Source organism: Azolla caroliniana, unplaced genomic scaffold (assembly GCF_043228905.1).
Source record: "Azolla caroliniana isolate FFs.n. ecotype wild unplaced genomic scaffold, voAzoCaro1.0.p SCAF_13, whole genome shotgun sequence".
NCBI classification, from domain to species: domain Eukaryota; kingdom Viridiplantae; phylum Streptophyta; class Polypodiopsida; order Salviniales; family Salviniaceae; genus Azolla; species Azolla caroliniana.
Genome location: NW_028230448.1, coordinates 15,320,257 through 15,332,394, shown reverse-complemented (window position 1 = coordinate 15,332,394; position 12,138 = coordinate 15,320,257). Strand labels below are relative to the sequence as shown.

Genomic DNA, 12,138 nt, shown 5'->3' with positions numbered 1-12,138 from the left:
TGTGGTCATTTATGAATGTCACGAAGTATTGCGATCCTGCATGTGACTTCGTGTCCACTTGACACACATCAGTATGCACCAACTCCAGTGGTGCATTACGTCTCATCGGTGGCCTCGATCGGAAGGAGGTTCGGTTTTGTTTACCGGCCAGATAATCAGTGCACTTCTCCAAGTGCACGTTCTTCACTGGAATGAGGTTGTCATCTGCAAGCCTCTTCATCCCCTTCTCACTCATGTGACACAGCCTCTTGTGCCACAACTCACCGGCAGTGTCGGAAGCCACGTTCACTTCTTCCAGGCATAACCAGGCATTCATCAGGTACAATGTGTTGACCTTCCGGGCCCGAGCCACAATCAGGCTCCCTTTGCTGAACTTCATAACACCGTTCCGGATGCTACCCGTGTAGCCTTCATCATCTAGCCGACCGGCTGATATCAGGTTCAGTCGGACCTCCGGAACGTGTCAGACATCCTTCAGCAGCAACTTGCATACGGTTGGTTGGGGTTGTCAACCACACGTCTCCTATGCCAACAATTCGGCATGTACCTTCATTCCCCATCCGGACACAGCCGTGATCACCGGGTGTGTAGGATGAGAAGTATTTACGGTCCGGGGTAAGGTGGAACGACGCTCCGGAATCAACAACCCACGTTGTCTCATCATCGACAAGGTTCAACTCACTCTCCTCAGTTATGAGCATCAACTCTTCTTCACTTGCCGCGATTGCCATCGTTCCCTTCCGGTCTGTTCCCCTCCGGTCTTTACCGTTCCGGTCCGGTGTCCGCTTCGAATTGGTACCATCGGTTTCCTTGTCTTTTCGGAAATGCCGATAGTTCTTCTGGAAGTGTCCCAGCTTGCCGCAATAGAAGCATGTAGGCCTCCCCCTTGACTTTGACCGTGTCCCCGACTTCTCCCGGTTCTGGGGACTACAGTTCCTTTGTCTTCTGTGTTCCGATTCGGTAAGGAGCGCTTTGGAGTCGGAGCTCGTATCCTTATCTTTCTGACATGCCTCTTCATCTAGCAAGCTCGACTTCACTCTTGATAGGGATAACCATTTCTCTTCTGGCCCGGCGTTGCCCAAAGTGACAACCAACGTCTCCCAGCTATCTGGGAGGGAACCGAGCAGGAGTAGTGCTAGTACCTCATCGCCGAGAGGTACTTCCAATGATGTTGCCTGGTGAATCAGCCCCTGGAAGGCATTCATGTGCTCCACCATGCTGGAGCCATCTTGGTACTGGAGTCTTACTAGCTTCCGAAATACCGAAACCTGATTAACAACATTTTTGTTCTGAAACATAATGTCGATCTTCTCCCAGAGCTCATGAGCCTTGCTCTCTTCATTGAAGTTGTTGTATAGACTCATATCAATGAAGCACCGTATGTACGCCGTTGTCTTCATGTGCATCACCTCCCATATCGCGGCATCGATTTTGTCCGGTCTCTTGTCCCTGAACTGAACCGACAACCAAAGATCTTTAACCACGAGCATGTCCCTCATCTTCGACTTCCACACTGAATAGTTGGAGCCGGTGAGCTTGAACATGCCTCCCAACGAATCGTCCATTTTTCTGTGTCGTCTCACTCTGATACCAGTTTGTAAGGACTACACGCTCACGAAAACAATGCTCAGCCACAACCGAGTTTAGGATCAAACACAGAAAAACGGGTAATGTATGCACGACACAGTAAAGAGAAGAGTACACAAGATGTTTACGTGGAAAACCCAAACACGGGAAAAAAACCACGATAGTCCACAGACTGCAAACTATCACTATGTTACAATATACAATAGGGAGCACAGAGGCAACGACCTCTTGCTCACAATCTTCGCCTCACGGTGGTTACAACATATACACAATCTCTGTATGTCGCTCTCTCTCTCTCTCTCTCTTACACACTGTACGGAGGTTGCACCAACAACTCTATCATCTACATTAAGTTTGCCTTAAGTCATATTTATACTAATATGACTTTTAGGCTATTTACAAATATAGCCCCAGTGGGCTCTCTGGAACATATTTACATATATGTCCCTTCCATCCGATGAGAGGTTCTCACCGGGCCTGCAACAACCGGTTCTCGCCGGGTCTTCCGTTGCCGGGTACGCCACATCCGGTTCTCACCGGGTCTTCCGTTGCCGGGTAAGCCACATCCGGTTCTCACCGGGTCTTCCTTGCCGGGTATGCCACATCCGGTTCTCACCGGGTCTTCCTTGCCGGGTATGCCACATCCGGTTCTCACCGGGTCTTCCGTTGCCGAGTATGCCACATCCGGTTCTCACCAGGTCTTCCGTTGCCGGGTATGCCACATCCGGTTTTGCTCACTTCCCATCCGGAGGGACCTGTTTCCTAACATCACGTGCATTCGTTCGCCTTGTTACTAGGGGTTGATTTGGGCTTGCCCATGCACCTCTCCTTTTCACAAACACGTTCGAATACTCGTGCCTTGTTTGTGTAAGCCTTCCTTGTGTTGTGCGTGTGAGCCCTATTTCCTTCCCGTCCATAACCCCGGCGGTTCCGCCTCACGATGCGCACATAGTGACGGATTTTCACGACAGTGGTCGTCCAAGACAAGCCAAACAGGCCACGGAGCTCTAGCAAGGATCGGAAGCTAGAATATCCAAACTCGAACGCTAGTTCCGGGAAAGAGAAGGTGAGGTCAAGCCGAACAACCCGCCATCACCACCATTCCCATTGACGCCCCCGACGGCTCCGACCGATGCTTCGAACACTCTCCTCACTCAAGCCAAAACCATCACACGAGAGGCCCTGCCCATGTTATCAACTACTGCAAACACCACTACTTAGGACAACCTCGTTGAAAGTCTAGCAGTACAAACGACGGTGATCGTGAAGGCCAAGGAACGATACGACATAACCCTCGCTGAAATTGAGGCACTCCACGCAACCCTCCAACATGCCCAACACCGAGAAGTCAAGATGCAAGCACAATTCGACACAACCTTAAAGGAGAAGGCGAAGGAATACAACAAAGCCCTTCAAACGCACGAGGAGCAAGCAATAGTTGCCTTCGAGAACAACGACAACAAACGGACGAGCCCATGCGCGTCAAAGAGGAACATAGCGCCACGACTCTTTGGGCACAAGCGGATTGGATGGCCGGAGCAATAAAAACGATAGAGGAGGGCTTCCAACGATTGCTTAAGGCTACCCTTGAAGAACATAAGCAAGCTCTCTGAGATGCACAAGAGCAGTACCGACAGCTGTAGATGGAACACGACATGTTGTTGGTCGAGTTCAATCGATACCACCAACAGATGCTCAATCTCCAAATTTGCGATCGATTACAACGCGACGAAATTGAGACATATCAACACGAACTCACCTATATCTGCAATGCCATTGCGGAAGCTGAGTTTTGATTAACGCAACAACAACAAGAACGCGACCACTGCAAGGACCGACATAAGGAAATGAGGGCTCAAATGGAAGCCATATACGCCCAACATGTTAACTTCACCAGGGGTCTACAGGAATTCCGAGCGCAAAGCGAGATGAGCAAAATTCGGATTAAAGCTTTAATAACCAAGCATCGGCAACGCTTCTACTCGCGGATTGACGAAGTTCTATCGCACGGATGAAACGCGTGGTCGGCCCAAGAGGTCGAATTACAAATATTCCACACCGATCATGAGAATCACAAAAAGGAGGGTCGAGGATTTTATGAGATGGATGAGCACAACATCCAACTGCTTCGAGAAGACCTCACCAAGGAATTCTCCTCCCTCGCCCAGACACACAACGAGGAAGTCAAGAAACTCCTTCAAGACTTTGAGGACGATTAGTTGCAACTCACCCTCGACTTAGAACGTTACGAACGGGAGCGACTCCAGACCGAAAATGCAACTGAGGCCAACAAACGAAGGAGAAGATGCCCCTCGAGAGCGCACGCTCGAGCCAGTGGCAACAGTTGGAAACAAAAAGCAAATACAAGAGGAGCCGATAAATCAAGAAAAGCAGCAAAGAGATGAACTCCCTCCTTTTAGTTTCTTAAGAAAAAAAAAGGGACTTGACAATAAAAAGGGGATAATAAAATAGAGAGTTGAGAGAGACTTGACAGTAATAAATTTTCATTGGAGATCTTGATTCTTTATTAAATAAATAAATAAAATAAAATAAAGGTTCATTAGTTCTTCACCTTTTCTTTTCCCAAAATTTATGGATATTTTTACTTGACATTAAAATTGAGACTTCACATTAATCATGTTTTCATAGTAAATATAAAAATATTCGTTTTTTTAAAATTAAAAAATCAGTTATTTTAATAAAATAAAGGTTCATAAACTCTCCTCTTTTTTTATTTGACACTAGAAAGGAGAGTTTATACTAATCATATTTTTATAATTTATTAATGAATAATTGTTCTTTTTTTTAGTGAATTAAATTTATTTATTTTTAAATTAATTAATTAATTAATTTTTTGTATATTTATTTTATAAAACGAATGGTTTTTAAATATTCTTAAGGCCATTTTGTATTCTTGAATATTGAGAATGTCACGCATGGAGAATATGACGAATATCACGCATGTGTCAATCTATGTTCGTATCCTACATTTTAATCGAATATATATATATATATATATATATTGTGGGTAACTTCAATGTTCTGTCTCATCTCTATTTCGTTATATATGTATATCTATATCAAGTTCGGTTTGTGTAAAAGACGTATATCAAGATCGGTTGTAGCCGATCCCGAAGCGTATCCTTCTTATTTCCTTAGTCGTGATCCCACCCCAAGTAGGACAGTCTAAATAACGATCGCCAGCCCCAGGAAGTCGTATACCCCATAACGACTTGGTTAACGATCTCGATAGGACATCGTGACCCCAACTCTCCTTCGCACCACAATACCTTGACTCGATTACTCATGAGGGGTAATCAAAGGTGTTCTCCAAGACGGATTAACATTAACAAGGTGATCAAAGAGAAGTATGCCACCCTCTTTGTCGAGCAAACCACCCTTCACCAAATGATGGAGAATGTTGACCATGGTTGGCCTTTACCGTAAGCATAAGGAATCAACCCTCTAGATCACCACTTTGGTCACAAGACAATCACACATCACTAACTTCTTCCATTAGCCAACACTTCCAATAATTGTACTAAAGAGTCACAAAGAAAAACAATGAGTTCTGCGCTAGAAGGCACATGTGTCATCCTAGCACAAAATCATTGATCTTTTATCATTAAATCTCTTCGCCACACCAACATCAAGAACCATTTCATGCACATCCACATCAAACGTTTCCATATTAAAGTCAAAATATGCACAAACAAGATTTCTATACGTATATTGGTTCTCTTCAAAATATAAAAATGCTTTCTATGTGCCAAACAATTAACTCCATGCTCATGAATAAGCCATCTTAGCTAGAATCATATTCTTAACGATTAATAGATATGGCATGCCCTCTCTTGGTTTGTATGCATAAGTTCCTATTGTTAATCCGTAACATACCCAACTAACCTTAATAAAGAACAGTTTGGACCTCTTGCTCATTTTTGCAACCCATTCCTTGTGACAACTAAAGCTATGATTCGCAACTCACTATAGGGTTTGTAACATTATGAAACAAAATTTCGTCATGGTTAGGCTCACATACAAATAGATTTCGAAATGGATCTCTGATTCCTTCACATAAGAAAGAAGGTCGCATTAGCATACACATGAGGGTTAGAAACCAATCTCCAAAACAAGAAAATACCTCATGTAAAGTGTCCATACAAAATGGTAGCACTGGGCCAAAGAAGAAAGTGTCCTTACAAATGGTAGGATTATGGTAAGATGGAACAATGGGTACTTGATAGACGGATGGAGAGTGAGGATGGATAACATCACAAGGTTAGGGAAGTGACAATGAATGATTGATGACGCAAAGAAGACCGATGGGTCCTCAAATATGTAGGATACACTCAATGCTACATGAAGAGAACGAGTAATGGTGTTGAAATGAGGAGGAGGAGTGAAAAATGAAGCAAAGAAGAGGAGGAGGTGGGAGAGTCTTGGCTATAATCCCCATCCGAGGTGTTGGTTGCGAGGATGAGGACAAACCACTTGTTATCAGAAGTGCTAGCAATTCCCGCAGACACATAGGTACTCGAATTCACGCCCGAAGATGCCACGTCATGCGTGTAGTTGGACACGGCATAGGGTACGGCCACCGAGACCGATGACGAGGCTGAGGACGGGACACAGTTAGGCAACACGACCCCTTTTACCACGCTCTTCGCCTTCACATTACAACTCGACAAGTAGGTCAAGTAGTTCGGGTCCTCGGGCCCTTCCCCAAGTGTCGTGTCTAACCCAGTGCTGTTGCTACACTCGGTTCCATCGTAGATGTTGAGCATCTTCTTCGCAACGCATTGTGCCCCTGGGTTCGATGCTAGGGTGCTCAAGTTGACGCCGAGCCTGTAGTCATTGATCCCCTTCAGAACTTGTGATGCAGCTGCAGCACATGTTAATACACCACAATCAATTCATAAAAATGAAAAAAGATTTCCTTCTTCCAATGAAGAGAGACAAAATTACACCATTGATCCTAGGGTTTTCTTTCACGAAGAGAGACCAGGCAATACAATCAAGATCCGATCCATTAGGTTTTACTACCAGCAACAAAGAGAAAGAGAGGCAATACAATCCAAGATCGTGTTTGTTTTTAATACTATTGAAGAAAATCTTTCTAAGGAAAAAAAAAGTTCCTGTTTGGGTACACCACACTGTTGATTATGTCTTTGCAACAAAGAGAAAGGGGCCGACACAAGCACAGAGATACCCCATTTATTAGATGGATACCGTAGATCTATCTTCAAAACCATAGCCATTCAATTTGTGAGAGACAGCCACATTCATGGCCTAGATCTAGCTTTGAAACCATGTCCATCCAAATTGGGACCCAAACTGTATATCTTCCATTATCTATATCCTGTGGAATATGCATTTTGAAGCATATCGCATTATATACTTCAATAGCTCGGATCTATCAGATATGTTCTCGTTAGATCTAATCGATATCGACTGAATCATTGTCACTATATACCTATCTTGGACAGACTTGCAAACGCATTTTTGCCTAGGCTTATTCCCTCAATTTTGATTAAAAACGCTCACGATTAGTTCATTACCTATACTTTTCCTGTGAAAGTCATTAGAATAGCATCTCGCACTAGCTATAAGCAAAACAGATCTTGTTTAAACAGAGGAGGTTTACGTGACTCACCGTCTTCAGCGAGAGCGTGATGGGAGAAGAAGAAGAAGAAGAATAGGAAGAGGAGGAGGAGGAAGAAGGAGCGATTGAATGCAGAGGAGGCCAAAGGGGAGATGCAGAGGTGTGAGTGAGACGCCATAGCTGACGAATGGAAGCTGATTTCTCCGTATGTAAGGAGTGTATGTAAATCAGTCTCAGTCTTAACTCTGTTTCTGCTCTGCCTTTGTGTAGGTAGACAGTCCATTCTGGACTCTTCATAAGACGTTGATATATGCTCTGTATCTTTCCTTCCTTCCTTCCTCTCTTTCTCATTTTCTGTTTAAATTTCTTCTTCTTTCCTTGGATTCATGTGTTCAATGATCGATCACCGGAGAGAGTCCCGATTCCCGAATCGTGGACGCAGATCCGGCCCGAAGATGCACCCTCCAGATCCTCCTTTATTTTGCTTTCCAAGTTATATATATAGCTTTGCTCGAATTCTCATCGCCACGCTAGCGTGACTCGCGGAAGCTAAGATCGATGGCTTTTGTGAGTGCTTTCTGTTGTTATATGTGTGTCGCTCAATCGAGGGATTAACCCATGTACTTTAACATGATCATTCTCGTTGTAATTTGTGTCGCCTACGATTTGGCCCAAGGTCATTCAAGGCACTCCATAGATGGAGTGATTGACCATGTATTTGCAATCTCTCGCGTTGTCATTAGTTGAGTGGTGGTGCAATTTGAGAGAGAGAGAAAGAAAGATATATTAACGTCTTCTAAGGCCAAATTTGGCCCATGAGACAAAGAGAGAGAGAGAGAGAGAGAGAGGAACAAATTGTTATGTTTCAAAAAGTTAGCGCCTTGTTTCACAAAAAGGAACTTGCTTTGATAGCGCATCAACACTCTCTAAACTTAAGATAACAACATGACATCGAGATTAATCCCAAGGAGCCAAATTTGTAGTCAACTTCCAACCCCAAGTGCTTTAAACTTTATCAATAGTATTCAAATGTGGGGATACATTGACTCCTTACCTAAGCATTTGTACACATGTTTTGATTTTCATGTTTGGACAACCACAATCCTCACACTTCAATATGTGTTGTGGTAACATTTCAAATGCCAACTGTTTAATATAAAGAGTTTTATTATGTAATTTGGATTCGTCCATGATGCTTGATAAGTTCACTATTGCATTTCAGATATTAGCTTACTTAGTTGGTTAGGTTTATTTTTAATCAGGATTGTCTTTGAAGCTTTAGATTGGTCATAAATTCCAATCATGGGTGTATCATGCAAGGGTTCAAGGAAGGGTTATGGAGATATAAAATCTTTGAAACTCGTGAACTTGGGTCAAAAGCTCATGTTTCATGGAAAAAAAAACTCATTCCCTGAATTAAGAAGCTCACATGGAACTTGTCAAAAGAAAACCACATTGACATGCATCAAATATATGCATCTTGCTTTTTGTAGTAATGATATGGTATTTAGATTACAAAATTTTATCCACCTAAAACTTTAGTTTTTGTGATTGGTTGTTAGGATGCATCACAGAGTCAGGGCAGGATTTTGACGGGTGTCATGCCCGTCGAAGGTCATTTTGCCCGTCAAAAACATACACATAATAAAAATGCCCGTCAAGTGACATATAAAGTTTAAATATCCATTTTTCATGCGAAAGGCCCCTACAAGTTATGCATGTCAAATGACATGTTAAGATTCTATTTTCCATGTCATATATATTATATACATATACATATGCCACTTATTATAGATATGAAGTGTGAATTATAATATATTAATACTATATCTTTTTTTTTCCAAAAAATTATATGTTTTTTATAACACGCTTAAAATAATATCATTATCATGTAATAATGGTATATATTCTCAAATATTTATTTTTAATTTCTTTACTAATAATATTAGTTGAAATTTGATTAAAATTTTAAACAATAACCTTTATTAAATACATACTTTAAGAGTGTATAACTCTAGGTTTGATTTTATGTTTTAAGTTTTAAGTTTTAAGTTAAAACTAAATTTTTTTACTTACATAAAATTTTAAGTTAACACTAAATTTTTACTACCCTTTTTTTTCATACTTATTAGTAAAAACATTAACATGATATTAATTGGAAATTGGTAAATTCACAGTTTTTTTTGTATTTTCACAGTTTTTTGGGGGGGATGGAATCTGGCTATCATTAAAAAAAAAACTATGAAAATACAAAAAAAACTGTGAATTTACCAATTTCCTATTAATTTTATGTATTTCATTATCGTTGTTAGGTAGTTATGTTTATTTGTGCATCTTTGTGCACTTTCTATAGTAATGAAATGTATAACAATGAAGCATCATATAGAACTTTTATTATTAAAATTGGTAAAGCATCATATAGAACTTTCATTATTAAAATTGGTAAAGCATCATATAGAACTTTCATTATTAAAATTTGTAGATCAAATGACATGTTAGTTTTTGCACTCTTGTGTCATATGACATACATCTTTAAAAAATGCCCGTCAAAAAACTTTTATACTAACCCGTCAAATTCAAGCCCTGCACGGAGTTACATCCAAACCATACATAGCATAATGTTTATCATAAACCCTAAGTAAAGTGCAAGGATTTCCCCTCCAGGAAAATAGTTATCATTATAAACATTGTTTCCAATGTTTTGAAGTCGACATATCTATTGGACATTTGGTTAACATCAGGCAATAACCAGTGAGCCTGATGTTGTGTTTCGTAAGCAACAACATTTTAGAGAATGTGGACATAGGCAGAGAGGTCTTCACCTCTTTTGGTGAGAGAATAACATGGAGATATGCTCCACGAATTCTATGGCTTTTTGACTCGTTGTCAATCTGATTAGTTGTATTAATATTTGCAAATGATGTTCGTCTTTGATATTGTATTATCCAATCTTGCTTCCACTCATACATGACATTCTTTGGCATGTGTAGGTTGCAGGAAACAATTTCAAGGAAAAAACCAAGAGTGCAGGCACTCGAGATAGAACATTGCTTACAATTTCATGGCATGCTCCAAGACATAAGTTAAGAGTATGAATGCCACTAGAAGTATTGGTTGAGTTAACCTTCAACTATAATAATGGATTGGATCAACTCGATGCATGCAAATAGTAAAATAGGCAACAGTAGGACAAATAAGCATACATAGTTACAATCGAGAATAATTGTCAACACTTGATGAGCATGAAGGAGTTGTTTGATTGGTACTAGGTAGCAATGCAAGACTATGTATGTATGTATGATGATCGCAACACCTCAAACATTGATAAACCAAGTAGTTATACAAACTTTCCTTTGTCCCCAAGGTTGTGTAATGCATCGTAGAGCTCCCACATCACATTTGAGCCCCTTGAAACATTCATTCATGGAGCTATCCAACACTTTTGAACAATAAACACTAACGTGGCTCCATGAAAAATAATTATAACGATATGAAGTTGGTGTCCAAGATGACATTAACTACATCCGATAGTGATGACGAGAGATAAGGTAGTGTCAATTCAACACTCGATGACACCTCGATTTCTATCGACCAAAAAACTCACCAACATTCAAAATGCCTCATTAGTATGGTGGCATCGTCCTCGCCTTCCACATCTCCCACTCCTCACTCACTTCCTAGACAATGACATATCATAAGTTTTATAAAGAGACCAGTGCGAAAGACCACTCGTTGATTGTCATATTAGTATGTAATGTGCATTAAATCACTTGGTTCAACAACTCAACATTGTTGACTTCGACCTATTGATGTTTACAAGGCTTTATGCTTTATTTTCTTCTTGTTTTTTGAAAAAAATATCCTTCCATTAGTTAAAAAAAAGACATATCGGCTACAACCTTAAGGAACATCACGCAATCTAGACCTATGCTTTCATTTGTGACCTCATGAAAGAGATGAAACACTTTGTCGGGTCTTATCCAAAGATCCAGTGATGCTACAAGCTCTCAATGAGAAACGAAAGTCACAAAGGTAGGAAAGAGCCCTTCAAGCTGCATCCTTTGTAGACATTTCAAGGCCTCTTCACCGTACCCATATTGAACATAACCAGAAATAAGTGAATTCCACGATACATTACCTTTGGCTGATAGTAGTCTGATGACTGCATTAGCATCTTCAAAAATGTCACATTTAGCAAATGCATAAACTAGAATAGCCACAAGCCAAGGATCTGAATCAAGTCCCCTTTCAATGATCTCAATTTCTTGGCCTCTTCTGATAGCTTGTAGGCTTATGCATGCCTTCAAGGTGCAAATATAGGTCACAACATTCGGTAAAGAAGGTCATTGAGATTGCATGTATGAGAAACATTCCAACACCTCTGTGCTTGGTCCATATTCCGTGTAACCTGTAATAAGAGCATTCCAGGAGACCACACCTTGACATGGCATCAGATCAAACGTTTTCTTTGCCTCTACAAGAGACCCACATTTGGCATACATGTCCACAACAGTGCTTTCAAGAAAAGCATCACTTTCAAGCCCTTGTTTCAAAATCCACAAGTGTATAGACCTCCCATCATCCATGAACTTTAGTTGAGCCCATGCGTTTGTGGCTGCAACAAAGGTGAAATTGCTAGGGCACACATTGCCAACGATACCGACGAGAGGCACAACTTCATCAATCTATACGTGTTTTGGTGGAAACACAAAAAAAATGGCACATGAAGGAGTTGATACATTGTGTAAAAACGATTGTAAGCCTTTTGAAAGGACAACTTCCTGTCAAACATCTACTAGAAGGCCACATAAATGTGTCAAAGGCGGTGAATTAGTTTGTTGGTAGTAGATTTCAACAATTTTGAACTTGGACATCCAAAAAATCATAAAGTCGATGGTTGATTGTTAATTATGTGGCTCTTGTTAGGGTTTGGATGTATTGTAAAG

The 12,138-nt window shown here is 40.9% G+C and overlaps 2 protein-coding genes across 2 annotated transcripts; both read right to left on the bottom strand.

The window, feature by feature from the left end:
* Positions 1 to 5,632: 5,632 nt before the first annotated feature.
* LOC147856305 (putative GPI-anchored protein At5g19250) lies at positions 5,633 to 7,474 on the bottom strand. Its single transcript, XM_087329043.1, has 2 exons — positions 7,244 to 7,474; positions 5,633 to 6,472 (listed from the first exon to the last, which is right to left on the bottom strand). The coding sequence occupies exons 1-2, from the start codon at positions 7,368 to 7,370 to the stop codon at positions 5,946 to 5,948; spliced, it is 654 nt and encodes a 217-aa protein (XP_087185169.1). The 5' UTR covers positions 7,371 to 7,474; the 3' UTR covers positions 5,633 to 5,945.
* A 3,725-nt stretch (positions 7,475 to 11,199) lies between these two features.
* LOC147856304 (putative pentatricopeptide repeat-containing protein At5g52630) lies at positions 11,200 to 11,778 on the bottom strand. Its single transcript, XM_087329115.1, has 2 exons — positions 11,572 to 11,778; positions 11,200 to 11,493 (listed from the first exon to the last, which is right to left on the bottom strand). The coding sequence occupies exons 1-2, from the start codon at positions 11,776 to 11,778 to the stop codon at positions 11,200 to 11,202; spliced, it is 501 nt and encodes a 166-aa protein (XP_087185241.1).
* Positions 11,779 to 12,138: the final 360 nt, after the last annotated feature.